This window comes from Netta rufina (genome assembly GCF_964035555.1).
Source record: "Netta rufina genome assembly, chromosome: 4".
In the NCBI taxonomy this organism is placed as follows: Eukaryota; Metazoa; Chordata; class Aves; order Anseriformes; family Anatidae; genus Netta; species Netta rufina.
The window spans coordinates 31,258,777-31,281,222 of NC_140127.1; the positions used below are offsets into that span (position 1 = coordinate 31,258,777).

Consider the following 22,446-nt stretch of genomic DNA (forward strand, 5'->3'; position numbering starts at 1 on the left):
TTTTAAAAACCCCAAGAAATAAAATACTGTTTGATGATTACAGAGACTTTAGTATGTGATTATACAGTGTTTTAATCTATGTTCATTTTATACACAAAATAAAGTTCAGGAAACAGTAAGCAGCGAACTTTGCTATTTACATGTGTATTAGCTACAATTAACAGCCTGATCCAGAAGATGCTGAGCACACTCCAGCAAGTGTTAGAAGATGGTCAGCAGCTACAAGGATGGGGCCCAAAGGATGCACTGGAAGGAGTATGTGATAGCAGTGACAGCATTTTTATGGATATTTTTCTTATGGAATCACCAAGAAAATGTATTTCTAATAGTCATTGGTAAGCACCAGCTCACAACACGGCATGTGGCTGCATGACTTGCACATTATGTTTCCTGACACACTGCACATACAATACGTCTAGAATTCTCAGCACAGATAGAACTGAGAGGTTTGTTATGTAGCACTTACAAATCACCACAAGGAAAATGTATTTTTAGTAGCATTTTAAACAGTAAAGTTGCAATATTATTTTAGTGACTATGTTTCCTATCCAAAGGAAAAGTAGAAAGTACTCAGTGACATACTTCCTGAAATTTTAATACTGGCTTTCAGGTGTTAACAACCTAAAGTGCTTTCATGTTTCATACATTTAAAAAAAAAATTTCAATTTATACAAAAAAAAAACACAGAATATTTATAAATTTATTCTATACACTTGTGAATGTGCTAGACAATTTAGTCTATTCCTGTTTCCTCACCCAAAAAGTTGGCATTGCCATCTCCCAAATCTCTCTTTTGAAACCAAGTCAGTGAGCTTGTTCCTTGAATATAAGCATCCAGAAAATAGCAAATTCCAGGAATATCACTGGGAAAATTTGGAGGAAGTTCTTCTCTTGAGCGAGGTGTGAACACAAAACCTGGATATTCTTTTAACAACCTATAACAAAAATTAATCATCTTGGTTAAAAATGAATCAGTCACTAATTGTTACTACATGCATAGACATTCAATAATTATTTGTGTATTCTTTATAAAGCAGGGCAGAATTTGATTTTATAGTTATACATTATTTCATGAAAATATTAAAAAAACTGTTTGTTTAGTAATTTTGATAACCAGTTAATTAATGCACCAGTGCAAACAGGAACATTGCCCTTTTTTTTTTTTTTTTTTTTTTTTTTTGTCTGTGCTTTTAATGTAGGTGATATATTTGTTCTAAGTATTTGCAAAACTGGTCTAGTACTGACAGCTAGCTCAGCTTAGCATGAGACTGGTAGCATGATTAGTGTTAATGAAATACTGAAAAGCTTATTAACTGAACTATTCAGATCCTCTTACTACTTCTAAGAATTTTGCTTTTTCACACATAGGTCCACTAAACCTAGTGGTCTTTTATATCTGAAATACAGATCAGTACTCTTTAGAGATAAATAATGTAAACCTGTTACTAATGTTCCAGACAAATACTTTTACATATAGGAGATGTGCCAGGTGCCATAATGTTATCAATATCTGTTTATAATTCGTGTACAAATCAGAAAGTAAAAACACTAAACACAAAGTGTGTTAACACATCATTCATGCAGGGGAAAAAAAAAACATACCATGAGAATAATAACAATAGTTTATCCTTTAACTAAATTGCCTGTTTTCTAGGCATCCAAACAATTATTTTTTTCAACAGTGTACTCATTTCAGATATTCTCTTGAAATGAATACACAGCCATGCAGAGTATGCCTCAGAATATAAAAAAATCTTGTGTGGAAAAACTGTCTATTGATTTAAGAGAAGGGTATAGCCAATCTGATTCAAAATGTTATGCCATATGCACATGGAAGAAATCACTGTTGGCCACCACTGTACTTCTAACATACACTGTAGCTCTTTAGAGTACATGATCCAAAAGCAGGTTACTTGCTGTGTACTCTGATACCTCTAACACGTGTGTAAAAATCACCTATACAAGATAATCTATAGTTTGGCACCCTGTAAGTCACATAGCATGTGCTGCACGGAATGTCAGAGGATCCCATGCCAAATTCTCTAACAGTGGCCACAGGACCTTGCCACAAGATCAGATATGCAGCAGTGGGTACAAACTGAATAGGAATAGGTGACTGTCCAGGCTGCAGTGAAGGCAGTAGTGCTTCCTTAAAAGGAAAAAAAAAACTATATCCATATTTCTGGTTATTTTACCCATCCAGCAATATTGCTTCCTATTACTGAATTCACTTTGTGTAGTTCACTTTTTTTGGCCACTCTGGAAGAAACAATAATCTGTATCAGTTTAAGTGGCATAAAATTCAGACCTGGACCTGGAGTAACAGTCTGAACTGTTACTACCACCAAATTCAAACTTATAAAACACTATTACTTGGCCACAAACATATTTGCAAGGTAATTTTAAAATACAATTAAATAGATAATACAAAGAGTATTACAAACAGCAATACAAAGAGAGGTTGGGAGTATGAAGGGTACAAAAGAAAGATGCTGTATTTTCCATGGGAGAGCTTGCTAACTGCATGACAACAAATACCCTAAAAATGTCTGATTTGAATGGATAATAAATAGTACAGACTAGATTACATACTAAGGTTCAAACTTAGCTGTGATCAAGACAGGTATAAACTAAACACTGGCTTGGTTGATTCATTGCAATCTATTCATTCAACTACCCTAATCAAAAGAGAATGGAGATGCATAAGGTGATGCTTAATAATTGTGCAGTTAAGTGGTTATTTTCAAGGGCACCTGCATAAACTTGGCATCAGTTTACACTGAAAGATACTTAGCTCAAAGAGGAGACAACTATTTGAGAGAAGTAAAAATTCAAGAGATTTTTCTTTGGCTTCAGGGCAAGAAGCAAAATTGGCCCTGATCCTCCATTTATTTTAAACACAACATCTGAAAAATAAATATCAGCTGTTCTGTTTCACCCTTATAATTGCTGCTGGTTGCATTCTGAATAAAAATAACCACGGTACGATCATGGGCAATCAGATAAAAAGAGAAAAAAAAGAAAAATAAACAGTAGCACTTCAGAGGGAAGAAAAAAGATCAGCAAGATAATGAATAAATTTCACATTAACTACTTCAGGTGGACATTTTACAGACGTACATTGTAAAGCACTGTACCTGTAAGTTGTTGGGCTGACATTTATTTTTCTAGGTACACTGCAAGACTCAAACTTGTTGGCAAGAGTTACATTATTTCCAAAGAGACAATAACGAGGCATTTTAACCCCCACAACTCCAGCAAAGACAGATCCAGAATGAAGGCCAATACGCATCTTCAAATAAAAAGATAGACAAAAGCATTAAATAAAAATAATGAAATGGTTAAAGTCAGTTTTATGCATTTTTCCTTTAAAATAAATAGATTATGAGCTAGTAATACAAATTCAGTTGGTATAGCCTCCTTAAAATGTCTGTATTCTGTTCGTTACTGCCTGCGCTAGCCCAAGTTTACCTCGATGTATAAACATCATCAGGAGACGTGAAGACGTGAAGAATATTTTCCTGGGAGGAACTGCATGGCACAATGTTAGACTGGTGACAGTTACTGAATCACACACTTTTCTGTTATGGTCAGAAGACTTAGGGAACAGTGAAGAAAATATGTATATGCTGTAGTTTCAGTTGAATTGTATTTACAATGTACCACTTAAGAGTAAATCCCAATATCAGAGTACATAATTTGGCTAATTAATGAAATTATACAGCAGTTGATACATTTTGGTACCTCTTCTTTAAAACTTGTACTCAGATTTTTGAGTTTTGCTTAGCTGGTACTGGTTTTTATGTTTTTTTTTTTTTTATTGTATTTTATGCTCATTATACATATGTAGACATGTTTTCTTCAGCATAGCACTCTGACACTACAATGGCTGATGTTGGGAAACATGCATATCTACTGTCTGTGCTATTCTTTATATACACACAGAATACCATATCATTTATGAAGAAGTTACAATTTCTAGTTTTGAGTGAGAAAGCAAAAAAAGCAACAAAAGCAAAATCCACCCACACAGCAAAGATGGCTCATATACGTACATTGACACAGAAGTCTGATTTAAAATAAGCAGTTTGCAGTCACGCCTTTTCTTTGACAATTTATATAGAAAATGACAGTATACCACGACATACTTGTTGCTTTGCAAAACAATCATGAAGCGTTTCATTAAAATAGATGTGTGCTTTCATTAGAAATAAAAAGATTCTGTTTTCTTCTAAGAAGGTTCTCGAAGTTGTTTATACATTTTTTTTTTATTTCTATTTTAAAATTACTTTTTGAATGTAATGACATTGCTCATTCAAAACTATAGAAGTAGCAATTGTGTGGAAATTATAAACATGTTAATAATAATAATAATAATAATAATAATAATGACAAGATGTTTCTATATTTTTAACCCTAGTTTAATTTGATATTGTGAAATACAAAAAGAATGGTATTTATAACACTGCTGTTATATAAATGTATGATAAATGTGGAACATGTTATCCTCTTAATAATCACTTTCTTGTTTTTGCAATACAAACATTCATTATCTATAATCAAAGAAGTTTGAAGTTTTCTAAAGGAATGAATGAATAGATGAAAGTTAAAAATGAGCAAATGAAAGACATAATGAATCGAGACACCAGTATTTAAAAAAATAGACCACATTCCAGGACATTTGAACTTAATGGAAGGCCCACATCATTTGTCATGCACACCAATCTTTCTCTCTTTTTTTTTTTTTTTCCCAGTGAGAGGTGAACCTATGTGGTAAGTTCAGTACATGCTTAAGTCCTCACTGAAAGGAGGCCATAAATGTAACTACCTCTGAATCAGGCAGTTGTCTTGCCATTCTTATGGTATTGGTTCAGTATCTGACTGTAAAACATGAACAGCAACAGAATCCATTAAAGATATGTGGATTGCTGTATTTAGAACATGTATTTGATTATTCATGTTTATACCTGTTGCCTCAAAAGACTTTGATGTTCTCATTAGTTCCAATTCTAAGGGATTAGTCTCCTAATTATAAAATGGTAACAGAATATTTCACGCCACTTACAAATGTATTGCTACGGAGACAAAACCAGCAGCTTATCAATGTGCACCTACTGATTTCACATTTAAGCTTTTGGGGTTAATTTTCAGATTTCTGTTTCATCTTTACCTCTCTACAAAACTCTCATTCATAGAACTAAAACGATCAGTTTCTCCAGCCATACGCCGTTGATCCCACACCTTGTTTGAATTAATGTGAAATCTCCTTGACACAAAAACCCTGAAACCAACTAGACAACCAAAAATTTCCATTTTTACCATATAAAATACAAAAAAATATATGACCTTGATAGGCTCTCCATGGGGAGACACCACCTCATCTGATAGCTCCATCATCTTCAGGGCCATCAATGCTATTTGAACAGCATGGGTTTCACTTTCTTTGTGTAAACCTCCAGCAACACAGTAGGCATCTCCAATAGTCTCAACCTGAAACAGGTATATTTGTTCCTTAGTGTTATACTGCTTGACATATAAAAGAATAGTCTGTGGTCTCAGCAGGAATTTTACCTAACTGTTTGACTGAGATTTATTTGTCCTGCTAAATGGTCCTGGGCAAACCCTGCAGTGTCATTCAAAAGGAAATAAATATACAACTTGTATTTATTGCTACGCACAATGCTAGAATACCTTTCCTTACTCACCTGTTGTCAGGCACCTGTTGCTACATTAAACACCTATTTACCCCAGATTCACAGCACTGTAGCTGAAATTAATTTTTAAAATGACCTCTTAGGTTTTGATGGGTTTCTCACTTGGCTGCAAGCATGGCCGATGCTGTTGATATACTTTTCATTGTTTTGTGATTGATTTTAAATCTTTCATAAAATGAAGGTGTAGGACAAAATATTTTTTGGACTTCTATTATCCTCTGTCCCATTTACTCATAATTTCTTTTCCTGCCACAGAACCCCACAGAAGAACAATAAATTGTGTACCTTATAGACATCTAGCTCTCCACATTGGTAATCAAAGCGAGTATAAAGCTCATTAAGCATGGTGATAACCTGCATAGGTGAGCACTGAGAACAGATGGCAGTGAATCCAACAATGTCAGAGAAAAGCATTGTGACATTATTAAATTTCTTGGCTTGCACAACTTGTCCCTGCCACAGCTGCTGAGCAACCTCTCCGGGAAAAATAGAAAACAGAAGATCTACGGTCTTCTTCTTTTCCTCTTCAAGTGCTTGATGGGCCTGCTCAAGGGTTGCTTTCAGCTTTCCTAACCTCTTTTTCAGTCCATCCTGAGCTCTGGCTTGTTCTCCGATCAGAACAACATCTCTCAGTGCATTGTGAATAGGAATATCTGAGAGGTATAATCCACGTCCTGTAAAATCTTCTAGCCTATCCACACACGGGGATCCCAAGAATAGGATGGCACTGGATTCAAGAATATAGATCATTTGGCCTTTAAGATCCATTACCTGAAACAGTTAAAGAAACAAGGATTCATGCACAACTTGCATGGCAAGTGCTTAGAAACAAGACACACATTTTGCTGAACCACAGGTGAATCAGAGTGGCCCATAGTCCTCACATCTTCATTCAGTTGCTAAAGAGAAAACATGGAATACAAAATCATACAGCTAAATCGTAAGTTCAGCTTATTTTACATGAGCCTTCTGGTGCAAAAGTTAAACCACAGCTTAAGGACAAACCCCTAATTATGTTTGGGTATTAGTAAGTATCAATTTTATCTTAGAGAGAAAAGAAAATCAAAAGAAGAATTTTGTACATTTTTATCTACTGTTTAAGATTGTATTGATTACAGTGGTCAATGAATTTCTGCTAACAACTGGTTAGCAAAATCATGTTTGGTTCATGCACTTCTTTCTCTGTAAGATAAAGTAAAAACAACTGTTTCAGTTTTATTAGAGGATGTTCAGTACTCACTGCAATTTAAAATTAAAAAGCAAAAATGCCAGAAATATCCCACTTTAATGACCTGAAAAGGCACGGTATTTTGTGTGAAGTGCTGTTTTTATGTCTCTTCCATACTCAGTTGTGTAATGTGCAAGATGCTGCAGAGCTCTCCTTAACATTGCTTTGAATCACTATTTTTTTTTTTTGAGAAAAAAAAAAAAAAAAAGGATATTTCATGATAGTGATTGCATCAGTTCAGGTATCTGAATATCAAAGATACAAAATCCTGAAGAAAGCAAAGGCTCAATGAGCACAGGAAATGTCTATTCCTTTCCCCAAATCTTAGAACTGTTGTTTTTAGGTGACTCAATTGCACTTAGGTTAAGCTTCCCCTGCCACCGTCTCTGTAGTGGTGATGCTCTTATTCTCAGCAGCATGACATGCCACTGACTTTATCTCAATTCACTGAGTTTATCTCCATATTTCAAATTACTCATTTTTTAATAAAATCATGTTAACAATCAGATTTTACTCATGTAAAAAAAAGAAGTTCTAATGGAGAATTTTGACTAAATATTGGTTCCAGAATCTGAATTACCTTACAGTGCCCTCACCATAGATCATTATTATTTATTTGTATTAGATGTTGAAAGGCAGACAATGAAAAATACAACATAATTTTGTTTGGTGGCTATTTTAACTGTCTCGCATTTCCAAAAGAAGAAAATAAATTCCTCACTGAAGCCATAGTTTTAAAAATTCTCTTACCATGGATGATTTCATATCAGTATTATCCCATCTTCTCACTCGTACAGTAAACTGCATATTTAGCATTGTCATTATTCCACTAAAAGTGCAGCTTATTTTAGGGGTAAGAATTTCAAAATACTCTTCAAAATTAGGCTTAGCTTGAAATTCTCTCCTGGTCAAAAGTCTTCTTATCCCATTTCCAACTTGTAGAACAGACATGTCCTTGTCAAACATAAAATGAAATGGGAAAATCTTACAGAATACAGAGGCAGGAATCACAAGTGAAGACTGTGGTTTACATGGAGATAAAGAAGGTTTTGCGCTTTTGACTTGTATAGAGTAAAGTAAATAAGGCTGATTAACAAACTCAGTGCAGTCATTATGGAAACAAGGAGGCATGAGCATGACTTCCACCTCAGTTTCATACAAAATATGAGCTGCTGCCTTAATAATGCCAGATAAAATAAGACTCGTGACTTTCTTGGGAAAGAAGTAATACACATTTAAGAAGTCCTGATCTTTCTCCAGGCATAATATGGAGGCTTCTTCAAGTCTGTCCTTTTTTCCTGCTTCTTGGTTGTGGCCACTTTGCTTCAGCAGAGTAGTGAAACTGTTCAAGAAGTCCTTAAGGGTTCCTCCAATAACTCCTAGTATGTGTTCATCCTCTTCATAGCATATTTTGAATAGCTCTTCACCAAGAGATTCCCGTAGAGACTCCACAGGCACACCTGCATGGAATCATATTTTAGTCAGAACTGCACACATCATGCTGAATCTCAGGCTAATCTCCACTTTTTTCATCCTACATCAAACCAAATTAGCAATTTCCTTCCTTGACCCATCACAGACAGCTGAGGAGTTTCGCTCTTATGTGTCCTGTTATGACCAATTAAAGTTGTACTACCTGGTGCCTGGAAAACATGGAGGCAATAGGCTGTAGTTTGGAATGATCCAAGACTCAGTGTTGTGCAGTAGGGGGTGTAGACAGAATGAATGCACATTTTGGCACAGGACCTAACCCAGTTCCCTTAGCCTGACATAAAGAAATAAAATAATTTTATAAAACTAAATAAGAGTCAAAATTAAATCGTCTTTGTGCACACATGCAGATATAAATATTATGCTTGATCCAATAAATTAAATGACCCTAGGAATATTCCAGGGCACTGAGACCAACTGGCACAGAACGGCTCACATCTTTGTAGCAAATTCATTTTAATGGGATAGCTGCACGCAAACTGATTGTTGAGTATGTCCCAACTCCCCAACTGTTACTGGGAATCATTTGGAAAACTGTTATCTGTCACAGGCCAACTGTGTGCCAGGACCAGCTTAACAGCTTAAGTATACAGAAGACCAAGTTTCAGTTTCTGGAAATGTTAATTTACTACTATAGATGTAGCCAGAGAGTTCTCCTATTGCAAATTAAAGCAGTTCTCTTCCCACAGACTAGAATCCTCCAGAAGATGTAAAGGATCAAACATTTTTTCAGTATAACACTGTCATGTATTACTGAATGTATCTTACAACTCCCTATATGTTGTTATCTTTGCAGTGTATGAATTATGACATCTCAGAGTTGAGAAACTCTAACTCAAGTCTTGACTCTCTGAGCTGTTAGTTGCACAGATGTAGTTTACTGTCTGTGATGTCAGCATCACTCAAGCCATCATGATGAGGAAATTATTTCTTAATAACAAGACTATTTTATACATGCATGCATTACTTTATAGTTATATCAGCTTTATATAATCTATGTATGTGCAATATCGATGTGTTATTAAACAAGCTTACATTACCTGCTGCATCAGCATGATCACTGATTATTTTTTCAAAATCTTCTCTATCCCCAGTTTTTCTGTAAAGATCATAAAAATATAAATAAAACCCCAGAAAAAATCAAGATAAACATGGTAAAAATAATATGCAACAGAAGTTATATCTAGCCTGTCTTTACTCAGTAAAGACCAAGTTCTGCTGATCAAATAGGCAGTTTTTCTTTCATGCAAAACAGGGTTTTGGTGGGATCTTAGATTATCCTGTGCATTTGAGATAAATTAAAATTTTAGTCTGAGCTCAGATTATGGATTGAGGCCGAATGCTGCAGGCTGTCATTGATTAAAATCTCTTACGTTGCAACAACCCTATTTTTAGTTTGGATTATATTTTGTTACTTGAAGTTGTAATTATATTTCATATTCATGTATAATATAACTGGAATATACATTCAAGCATTTTACATTCCATTAAATAAAAAAGATTTGAGAAGGTATTTCTGTTTTTATAGAATAATTCATTACTTTAAAATTACTTATTCATAGGTAGTAATCCAGATGTCTGTGATACAGAATGGCAGCTCTCTGAGTTCTGTGAGGTCAAAAAATATCACCTTGAATGTCAGATGCAAAATGATGAGAAGATGTAGCTTAGATGAACTTCTATATAAACAGTTAGCCATTGATAGAGATTTTCTGAATTTCCTTAATTGAAATATTTTAAATAAATACATATGCAAAAGCTGCATTACAGATGTTTAGATTTGCCTTAATACACCATTCAGAATAGAATACTATGTTTTTGTTTCAAACTAATACTGCATGAAACAATACGTAATTAAAGTATTCATTTCAGTCCGCATTTGCAACACACATCTGCTCAGCTATCTAGACTATCTATGATCATTCACCATATCCAAAGCCAACATTTTTTTGTGTAATACTAATCATTTGCATTTAAAATTCTTTCCCCAGGGTCATAGAAATATCAGTGTTTTATTTACTATTAAAAGGCCATACAATTGTGAAATAAGGCAACCATATTCACCTTTCCATCTATGTCTGAGTATCTCCAAGTTCCTCCAAAACACCTGCTTATTTTAAGCAACATTTCCCCGCACAAATGGCTTATTTTGCCCATCAAGCCAACTTACATTGCATGAAATGTCACACACCAATTTAACAAGGTAATAGAACATAGATTCCAGAATTCCTGATTCCCAGTCACCAGCCCAGTTTTTAATAACTCTCAGCAAAACATTTTTGGTGCACAATGCAGTTGCAAATCCATTACACATACATACCTGGTTTCTTTTATTCTGTGTTTTGCTAGTGTTCTTTGAAGTGCAAGATTTAGCCTTTCAAACTGGGGAAGAAAAAAAATCTACATTGATTAAAATATCATTGCTGAAAATTTAATCAGAAGAATAACATTTTTATAAGGAGAAATACTTTGCTGTCCTTGGGACTAACATCTTTTTTCAAGGTGGCATCATTAAAGGAACATGCTATTTTTGTGTTTGGGGTTTCGTTTATGTTGATGTCTTCAATTCCACTACCACTGTAATTAAGCCCCCTTAGCTGATGTGTACCTGTAGTTAGGCATTTAAAATAGTGATGTACTTTACCTCCAAGTTGTCAGAGGATAATAAAGACAGTGCTACTGAGAAATAACTAACTCAACTTTCTATCATAACCCGCCACACCCAAAAGAGAATTACCCCTCAGTTCAGAACTACTTTAGTAAATATAAAATTTATTCTCATGACAAAACAAACAAACAAACAAAAACAAACAAACAAACAAAAATACTACATTCTGCATTCTATCCCCAGCAAAAGATATTAAAAAGTGGTTCTTCTAAATATTAACTTTTCTTCGAATAGTAGATTTTTTTTCAGGGCAATTTTCAAAAGTGTCAACATCAAAATTGCTAAAGGTAACAGTCTCAAAAGCAGACATTAAAGATCAATATAACATTCTGTGTTTCAGATTACCTCCTTTTCTGTTTTCAAGACTATAACATTTCAAGATGATGTTATATGATATATACTTGTAGAAAAAGAAGGATTTCAGCTAGGTATTCTGCAAACCCAAGTATCCTCCAGATGAAAATCTATCCACTGTAGATAACCTTTGTAAATATTTTTCATAATAAAGAACCTTTAGAGTACCATGAAGATTTACCTCATTTTCCATCAATCCTCTCCTTCCGTATTCTTTCTGTAGTTTCTAATTGGAGCAGATACAATACTTCCCAAATGTGTATTACAACTGCTTTGTGACCTGAAGAGCTGTCTTCTGTATGTAGTCTCCAATCATTTGAAACCCAAACTTCAACAGAGACAGGGTCATAGAATAGCATTGCACTTCCATGTTAGAATTTGTGTGTTATGCTTGATTTGGTCTGGCTTTTCTTTGGTTTTCATTCCCTAGCAAAATTATTTTTTCCACTGTATCTTTTACTTTTTTTGTTTGTTTGTTTTTTAAAAGGAAAGTTTTCACTCCAGAATAAAATATCCCATGAAAGAGTGGCAGTATCTTCTGGGGACTGTTTCCAATCAAAAATCTAAACTGAACTTTGCTAGCCTTTTGTCATAGCTGAGGAACTAGCCTATCATATTTATATAATAGGCAGGTGCATACCACTCTTTAAAGGAAAAAAAAAAAAAAGTATTTCATTAAAAATACCATCAACAACTATATACTAAAAATAAAATTAGATGAAATAGAAGACTACAGCCAATCTGACTTAAAACAGCAATCATGACACTATACAAAGGGTACTTTTCAGTTCATTTTTGCCTTGGAAGTCTTTCCTTTAAACATTTAAAGTAAAGATCAGTTTAAAGGGATGAATTTCTTCTATGTAAGTGCAGCAAAAGTAAAAAGTCATCTATAAAAAATGGATAATGTAGAGTTTTAGCAAAAGAATGAGATGGATACGTTGCAAAAATATATGTGCAAATAGATTCAAAAAACTCCAGCACATTTATTAAGGTACACTGATTGTCCCTAACTGAATTGTAATTAATGAACATCCAGAGAAGACCATTCACTGTATAATCCCAATATATATCAGTCAGTTCATTCACGCCTTCCTCCAAATTTGAGGCAAGCCCAAGTACAGAATGTTACACAGCTGCACTTTAAAGTTGTGATTCTTTATGCAGAAATAAGCCCTGGTATTCATCTTCACTCAAGGAAACTGCTGTGAATGTATTGTGCCTGTTTTCAGCAGAGTTGAGCAGAGATGTAAGAATCCCTCTGTGAACTGCTACAGGATTTTCTTCATTTTAACTAATAGACATTAATTAGTTCAGTGTTTCAATATGATCATTGCATTTCCCAGTTGCACAGCTATTCTGTTCAGTCTCTCCAGGGCAGGGCGTAAGACATGGTTTCTGCTGTGGGGACACTGGAACTAGGTGTCAAGTTCTGTAGTCTTCACACATTTAAATCAGTTAGCTATGGTACAGACCACTTAAGACAAGTTCTGTTTGCTTTGTTTGAATTATTTGCTTGAATACATGCTTAAGGATTTTCCTTTGGATGAAACACAGACAGTAATATTTTTAAAAATAACATAGCAGAGGTCAGTATCATAGCAGATGAAAACAGTGATTTTTTTATTTTTTTTTGTGGTAATGAATAATGTACTTAGTATGGATTCAATTAGGTGAATTGACAAGGTAACCATGTAATTCCTATAATTCATATAATTCATGTAATTAGGTGACATGGCAGAGTTTCTCCAACTGTAACACTATTAAAATGCTATGGAAATGCATGTTTTTAAGGAGAAATGATCAGTGGAAGGTTGCAAATGGAAGGCTAAAAATACAGGGAAGTACAATGGAAGAGATATTGTAAGAGTGGACAAAAGTCATTATGGCAAAATTGTATACAAAAGGAATGGAAAAGGATGAAATGAGGGTTTAAGCTACACTGAGCTAAATAAGAATACAAACTCTGAAGTCAAAACAGCTTTCAAAATGCTTACATCAATGCATTTTTAATATGTATAATGAAATGGTAGTATTAATACACATTATCTGTTTACCTCAGGAAAGATTAGCTTGCAGATGCTTTCAGTTAATGTGTGCAGGTACACTCTACTTCTGCTTGTTTTCCTCTGTGGAAGATCTCCTTGAGCATCTTTTTCATGGACCTCTTTGCAGATGGGCAGAGCTGCGCTAGAGCTGTTTTCTGTGCAGTCCTTCTCACGTTCATCAGTAATGTGAGTTTGAGTCAGTAAGGAGAAAGGACATTCCCCTGTGATCTTCAAGTCTTTCAGTTTTGTACAGAACATACTGTACAAAGTCTCTCTCTGGAGATTAAGAGTACTTGGCTTTGTGTTTAATAGTTCTCTTTTGTTTACTAACAAGAGAAGAAGATGCCAGAATATTAGATGAGGCAACCACTGTGGAAGATTATTGGTAGTTAAAAGTCATCACGGGAACAAATATGCACCCCTACAAAACAAGAAAAATAAAAGCACACAACAAAACGTTATTTTATTTTCTCCTTTAAATTCCCATGATGTTCCATTTTTACCATATGTACATTAAAATAATGGCTTTTCTAGGGCCTTGCTCAGGAGAGCACTTAAGCTTTGCTCATGAGATATTTTAAACATGTAATCCATACTGATTTGAATGCTTCAGGTAATGCTTCAAGTGGTGTGTGTGGTTAAGTGCTTAGCTGAACTGGGGCTCCGGTGATTAAGGCAGAGGAAATGTTTTATATGATACATCTTTGGTCATAGTGATGGATGAGGCTCCTGATAGAGTAAAGACCTGAATTTCAATGAGAAACCTTCTTAATTCTTCACAAGCAGCTATTAAAACTACCCGATGTGGCACAATTAAACTGATTTGTAATGGACACTTAAATCTCAGTTTAATTGATGCTCAAGGTATCCTTTTTGTAACAGAGAACTGCGTGAATAAAGTTGACACTTTCACTGCTGGAACTGCAGACCATCCAAGACCACAGGTTAATGCCTCTTGTAAAAGCCACTGACTAGTGACAGCTAGACCACATAACTGATATAGTTGCTTGGAAAACACCAAGGGATTTTATGCTTTTACAGGTGATGTCTTTCAAACAACACATTCAGAACAGAGTTGAACAGTTGATTTTAGTAATTATTCCCTTTTTGTTACATATATTTTAGTAAGACTTAATCTGAAAAGGCTCTTCCCTTAAGGGCTACATTTTCTATTGACCGTAGCTCTTTGAATCAGATCCCCTCATCTTCATGTAATACTCTAACAAGGTAATCCTTGAGACCTTCAGGCAACTCTTGAAGCAGCTAACGTGTTACATTTCTCTCTCTAGAGATGTAGTACAATAACACTTTCTTTCAGAGGCACTGTGGCTTTAATCAGCCTGTGCACCACATTGCTTTTTCCTCCCTCTGAGACACCCAAAGGGCTTTTAGGGTCACATAGCAATTGCACCAGAGTTTAAAAATAACTAATTCTCTGATACAGGTTATCAACTGCTTCTTTTGAAACAGCTGTATGAATGGCACAGCAGGGGTATGCCGCAGAGCCAGCACAAGTGGCATGGATAAGAGGAGAAACAGGCAGAAGCCACTTTGGCTGGACCTCCTGCTGGAAGGGGGAAAAAAAAAAAAAAAAAAAAAAAAAAAGCATTGGCAGAAAAGGCCTTTTAAAGTATGCTTTAATACTGATGGTATCAGGTCAGCTTCTAGGGGACATCTATCAAAATTAATATACTATTAGTTTAAGAATCGGTAAACACAATGCTAAGAATAAGAGGCTAAAGACTGTTTAAGATTCTGTATTTCTGATTTCAGTTTTTATATAGAAAATTATTTGTTTCTACTGCATGGGTATCAGTAATGCTTATTTTTTATTGCTGCACACTCTTGTGTAGCAGATGAGGCACTGAAAAATTCTAAGCAAGAATCACACATTCTGTATGCATGAATATATATTAGTTTTCTTTATAAGTATTTACATATATATGTAAATATTTTCCTTCAGGAACCATTATATAACCTCATATTGCTTTAGTAAAAAAGGAAAGCAGAAAAAAATGCATCTTTTTTGTACTTAATTGGACAGTGTACTGAATCTGTGTACTAAAACTGTTAAGAAAAACAGTAATGTAAGTATATATGTGAAGCATTGCCAAAAATAGATTTATGTCTGTGATGGATCATACATATATACATACATGCTTTGCTCAATTTGGGCCTTAAATGTCAAGATAAATCTTGAATTTACAAAGTAACAGTACTAAAACTTTTTTTAAATCAAGAGCAGTAAAATTTTGGAAAAAAAATCTGAAATATTTTTTTGTTGAAATATGTTTAAGTGTAATAAAACACTAGAGCATCTCCCAGTTAATGCCATACTTCATTTATGTGTTGCTATTAAAAATAAATAAATTAAAAAAACACAAAAGGTTCTCTGTCTGTGAAGAATGTGAGACTGAGTTAATGGTTAAATTAGGTACCAACAAATTTCAGCGCATTTGCACTAAATTACGAACAAAGGTAGTGACTGACCTTCAGCAATGATTAGTAGTTTTTAGTTGTGTCCAACCCTTCCCCTCCCCCAGTTGGCAGAATTATTTCTTTCTAGAAGACAGTAATCTGGAATCACATGGAGGTTCAATTCCATTGTAGGATATTGTATTTTAATAAAGTTTCATTCAATGCAGTATAAAAAATATCCGGGCAGGCAGAATCAGCTCAGTGAGGGAACTTATTGCCATTATTTTACACCAGGAAAACCTGGAGCGGCCAGAAGCTGCATGGTGGGAATCAGGTCCCACCCTAAGATCATCGCAGGCCAGGACTTAACTCAGGGGCAAAGTGGGCAGTGGCACGAAAATCCCTGAGTTGGCAGAGCTGCTGGGCATGCATCTGCTGTATTCACAGCTTCTTTCTGGGATGCAGTCTACCGTCCTCGGTGCTGTAGGACACCCACACTCTTAGCCTCCTCTTCCCCAGTGGGCGCTAGAATCTGTGCCCTTCCTCTGAATGTGATGTTGTGTTCCTGCCAACTGCTGTTTACATAAAAGCTATCATGCATTTGCAAGAATGTAAAATGAGATCTGTGACATTTCTAGTAATAACACTGTTGTACAAAAATAATATTTTTCATGTGCAGATCTTTAAATTCCAAATAATTATGACACAGTTCCTAAAGAATGCTTTTGCAGAAATACTTTGTAACTATCCTTTTTTTCCTAGGAACAAAGGGGATGAACCTTTGATAGCATGTACTCCAGTTCAAACCAGTATCACCTTATTAGGCATAGCAAGTTTAAAGCAGTGATCACGTTAAGATTCTGTTCCTGCAATGACAAGACCCCCTAAATCACATCTTTAAAGACACAGAGTGGAAACCTGATTACATCACAACTTCAGAGGATTCAAATACTGAAAATAAAAACCATACATATACTAGGTCTTTCTTAATTGAAACATCGAGTTTCCATTTGGTATCTTAAGAGTATCATGCACTTAATATAACTAAAATTCAGAAAATAAAAGTCCGTTAAGTTCTAGGAAAACCTGCCTCACTCAAACAGTAATTAGACAGGGGTTTTAAGTGTCTGAAAGGAGAAGGACAGTGAATCACTACTGTAGAATTTAAAGAAGGAATTCCAGCAGTATAATGGACTAAAAGGTATGAGAAAGATGAGATGTGGCACATATCACAGGTTAAATCAAACATTTGCAGATGTGTTTCAAGAATAATGAACTCCAGCCTTTCCATTGTTGATAATATTTAAAGACACTTTCTGACCATAACTGTAAAAAAAAAAAACAAAAAAAAAAACAAAAAAAACAAAAAAAAAACAACTTGAGGAAACGTGAAAAAAAGTTTCTGGTTTTGATTTCTCTCCAAACATGCTTTCTGAGAGCTTATCCCAGGGAAGCTGCAGTGTTTAATGTGAATTCTCCATCTCTGCTGTATTAATTGCTGTCTTATTTACCTTTGGAAACAAACTGAAAATTAAAATTAAATAATCTGTGGTGAGATTAAACTACAAGCAATTAATTTATTTGATGTCTGACTGAATAGAACATGGCATTGTGCCACTCAGAAAAACTAAAATGACTTTACATAGTATAGTCATAGCAGTAGAATAATTTAACAGTGCTCAAAACGCTCTGTGCAAACATTTCATTGTATATTTACATCTGTACTTGTCTTACAGCCAAAATGCCTTCCTGTATGCTTGTTTGTACTAGTTGCTTCTGAATATTTTCCTCTGCTAAAACATTTCCTTGACAATAGCATGAAATAAAGTGCAGTGAATCAATCATACAGTAAAACTCTTTAATATTAACATAGCCATTTATACGAATTAAGCAATGCCACTTGCTAACAGTAGCTAAAGTTGTTTTATAATCTTAACTTGCAGATGTGGGTGAAAAATTAGAAGCAACATTACATACTTTTTTCTTCATGTAAACTGAGCCCTTTGCTTAGAGAAGGGCAGAATCTGTTATGTGCTACTGTGTTACTTTTTTTAATCAGACATACATAAGGTGAACTGCTATATGTTAAGCAACAATTAAAAAATATATATATATATATATAGTTTGCTTTGCATCAGTCAAAATATATTGCTGACTGGATCTAACTTTCTGCAGCACAAGAGTGATTGCAGCGCTTGAAGGAGCTTAGTGTGGTCTGGAAGTTATCGCCTCAACAGAAGTAGTTGTTAACTTCTATCTTGCTTTTATGTAAAATCTAGAGTTGCAATTCCTACTGAGCTCTAATTCCTGTGGGATTCAGAAATCACTGCCTTTTACGCCTTGCCAGTAGGACTCTGCACAGAGCAAGGCAGGATCTGTTACTTTATGCACAGGCAAAACACAGTCAGCTCCTAGCAAGACAGGTTAGTAGTACCCACTACCCTATCAGAAATACCTCATTGTGGATTCAGCTCTTGTCAGCAAACAAACTCAGGGGAAAAAAACTGAATGCTGTCATTTAGTCTTACAAATCTGAAATGCAATATCTGCACTTTACTTTTTCTATCTAAAGTGGTGTGTGTAGCTGCAGAATCAAAGTGATTCGTCCATTTCCAAAGATTTTAAGGAGGCTTCTAAAATCTTCCTAGAAAATTGATCAAGCGTGCATCAAAATATAAGTTAATATTTTTAAAAGTCAAAGTAAGTATTTATTAATCTTGTTAAATCCTGTACAAGTAAATAAGCTAGCTTACTCTGGCTGCTTCACTAAACTTGAACACATTCAGAGAGCACACACCTTCAAATCATTAATTTGTTTCAGTATTGCTGCTTTAGAGAGCATAATATGCAAGGAACCAGAGGAGACAGGCAAATCTGTTTTCAACTTTCTGAGCAGTAGTAAGTCATAACAAATAGAAAATTGCCAGTTGGTGACTTAGGTAGAGGACATCTTGGAAGAGGTTTGTCCTCATAAAGAGAAATGAGATGTTTTCCTGTATCTCCCCAGTAAGAGACAAACCCTTCCACTGAAATTTGAGGATGCCTCATTTACTTCTTTCCAGTAACTTGGTCCTTTAACAGGGTCTTGCTCACATTTGCTAACCTACCTGAGGACAACTGTGACGTTATGCAAGAATAATAATAATAAAAAAGTATCACGTGTGCATATAGGTGAAGTGCAAAACTCTAGGAAACTCCAAATGTAGGTGATTATTCAGTCCTGAATCAGTAACACCCTTGTTTAGCTACTATTGACCAGGCTTCACTTGGACTACGAAGTAGTACCTTTGTATTCAGCAAAATTCTAGGCTTGTCCTAGGCGCAGTTTGGCTACTTGAACAAAGGCAATAACTGATGACAAGATTGTTTTCCTCTGTGTAGATCAGGTGAGATGAGACATGGTATTTGAAACTGGACTTTACAATACTTTGCTGAATCTAGTAATTTCTTGGATACCAGTGATCTCAAATTCTGTTCTATCTGTAGCAAGAAAGATGCTTTGTCAGTCATTAACTTTTCTTCTTATTCCCTCAAACATTCACTCTTCTTTCTGACAAGTCATCCCACTTCTGATCTGTCTGTACCACAGAACTCTTTAGAGAAGTGTTATTTTTCACTCCAAAGTGAAAAAATTGCCTTTGTGCGCTATGCAAGCCTAGTTCCAGTAGCCCGACTGCCAGATTTAGCTCTCTTTGGGGCTATTTTTAAGAGACATAAACTCACAACTCTTCTATAAATCATAGAATGCTTGATTTTGATAGGAAGGAGATATCACTGCATATACCAAACTATCTAGTGGAATTCCAGTGATTACTAAGCTATGCACAAAGTAGTAATGCAGTTATGATAAGATTAGACCAGTTATACTAATCAACTGTTGGTTTAACAACCCAAATATTTTGCTAAATCCAAATTCAGTGTGGTAACTTATCATAGTCTCTGTCCTGTATAACTGCTTAGGACAAACTAAAAAACTTAGACCTTGTTTACAAGGAAGACTTTCTCCCCGTGTCGTGTGGAATTTATTCATCTTTCTACCTTTTTTCTTCATGGAATGTTTTAAGAAACAGAAAAATGTAATCAAGTGTTTTCTTTGTGCTACGTCTTATAGAGTGTGATCTGTTGCAAAACTAAATGAAGTAAGAATGTTGAATTATCCCTTTCTTTGTCCCCACTTTAATCAGCAGAAAATAAGTCTCAGGAAATACAAAAGTAAACCTCAAAACTTTTAATGCATCTCATGTTAAGGTCATCATGAGACATACATTTATTCTACTTTAAAATATTAACATTTGTAGAAGAACATCAAGCTCTGTACCATAGCATAGAAACCAGTATTCCGGGAGACAGGCAAAACCCCTAGTTTTAAAGTATCACTGGATTTCTGATACTGATTTTGAGACTGACTCATTTCCCTCCAGTGGTCTGCAGCAAATCCCTGGATCCAAATATAGTCCTGGGAGAGGCCCAGACTCCAGATGTGAAAGTTATGTTGCAGCTACATCTCTGGTTTCAATTAAAGGCACAGGGGGGACCCTAATTACTGCCTCCATGTTTTGGCATGTAACTAAAGGAAGGACTAATTCCCAAATGTTGCTTATAAAATGTATATTTGTCATTTTAAGTATCACATGCACATTCATTCATAAATATTTTTCCTATGCTAGGACCAAATTACAGGGAGGCATGCTGAGAAGATAGCGTGGGAAAAATATTCTCTTCCTGTTAGTCAAAGCCTATCCGTGAAAACACTCCACAGCAAGCCCAGCAGGCAGTCTCTGTGCACCTGATTCTCAGCTCCCCCATCATGCTCTCAGGCAGAAACAGCAGTTTCTGGTTATAGCATGTCCTCTCAACCTCATTGCTGGTCTGAGGCACGGCTAGTACCACCAGCTAAGTGACTTGGAGATACTACCCATGAAAACCCCAGCCACCTTACTTTGTGGGTACTCCTAACTTTGACGGCTCATGTTAGTCACACCTTAGTTCTGAGGCAGAGCTGGAGATAACTCACAAACAGTAAAACCTGTTGTGTGTATCCACAACAGATTATTTTTTTGAGTACTCCTGATATTGGTCTGACATAATTGATGACACCAGAAGTATGCGAAGAGAGAAGCAAATGAAACAGAGGTGCTGCAGTGAGGACAAACAATACCTAAAATTATCCAAATTTCCAAAAACTGTTCTCACACTTCTAAAGGAGTATATTTTAAATATGGCATTTCCCTTTAATCTTCATTTGCATTCCATGAAAGTACAATATTTTAATGAGTGTCTTAAGAAAGCAAATAAATAAAATTTGTGTCTTCAGAATTCTTTCTGTCACTTCAGGAATTAAAGCTTGTCCTGCAGACATACAGGGTTCATGGTAATTAGGAGGAGTTAAATTAAATGCAAAGATCAGAGTCTTGCCCATAGTCAGTAGAATGTAAATTAGAATTTACAAAAGGTGAACACCGTGCCTCTAGAACATGAAGTAGTTGGCAATTGTTGTGGCTACAAATTCTTTCAAAACACATACTTAGAGACGAATCTCTCAAACTTACCAGTACATATAGGTTTACTCATTTTAGTAGACCTATAACTTTGAGTGTCTCCAAATGCTGTTTTTGTTTAGCTCATAGATTGGAAACACTTTTTAGGAGCAAAGAAAATAAATAAAAAGAAACAATTTTAATCATCTGCAATAAAAATGAAATCTAATAAATTTCAGAGTATTTTTCACTGAAATCTTTAGCTAGTATTCATGATTTATCCAGGATTGCTACATCTTCTGTAATAAATGAAACAAACTTATTAAAAGTGCAAAATTTCTAATGCATGAAGTTACTTCTCCTTTGAGAACCATGGTCTGTATTAACTGTAAAGCATCTCCAGAGATGACAAAATAATTCTACTGCTTCTTCAGAGACACTTATATTGCCAAGACTTTACATGCTTGTATTCATCCGATTGAAGTTGAAGATGCATAACTGTTTACACAACTGGCATATCTAACACCATTATTGTTACTCTTTTCTTTACTATAGATCTTGGAAAATTGTTTGAAAATTAGATCTGTGGAAAGCAAAGTGCTGCATCAGTAGATTTCAACCACAGAGTTTTTAAACTTAACATTTGCCACCTGCAACTTGTGCTTACAACATCTACAAGATCATTTTCACACTGAAAATCACTGACAAATGCCTTTCATACTTATTCATAGTTAAGCACTCATGCCAACTTGCACTGAGGTCAATAACAAGTTTCTGTATATAGTAGGAATAGCATTAGACCCTACCAGATCTGCCACTATTGTCACAAAAATACTGATTTGCATGTAGATGTGTGGATGTAATAGTAAACACAGAACTGATCTCATTTAAAATTCTGGAAAAGTTAAATGCTATGCATGGGAAGCTAACAGCGGAAACTTCTAATTAGTGAAGATGGTTTGTCCTGCAACGGCAAAGTCATGGCCTTGTAATTTCTTCAGATAGGAAACCAAAATAAAATAAAATATAGCTCTTCGATTGAAGAACT

At 35.1% G+C, this 22,446-nt stretch overlaps 1 protein-coding gene across 2 annotated transcripts in view; it reads right to left on the reverse strand.

Moving 5' to 3' along the window:
- Positions 1–22,446, reverse strand: part of GUCY1A1 (guanylate cyclase 1 soluble subunit alpha 1) — a 34,658-nt gene continuing 12,212 nt past the window's right edge. For both annotated transcript variants that reach the window (XM_084285666.1, XM_084285667.1), the window contains exons 2-9: positions 13,513–13,924; positions 10,754–10,815; positions 9,474–9,532; positions 7,693–8,402; positions 6,000–6,485; positions 5,347–5,490; positions 3,138–3,292; positions 1–935 (exon numbers count right to left, since the gene is read on the reverse strand). In XM_084285666.1, the coding sequence (XP_084141792.1) occupies positions 734–935; positions 3,138–3,292; positions 5,347–5,490; positions 6,000–6,485; positions 7,693–8,402; positions 9,474–9,532; positions 10,754–10,815; positions 13,513–13,761 (2,067 nt within the window). In that variant the 5' untranslated portion in view covers positions 13,762–13,924 and the 3' untranslated portion in view covers positions 1–733. The remainder of the gene's footprint in view (positions 936–3,137; positions 3,293–5,346; positions 5,491–5,999; positions 6,486–7,692; positions 8,403–9,473; positions 9,533–10,753; positions 10,816–13,512; positions 13,925–22,446) is intronic.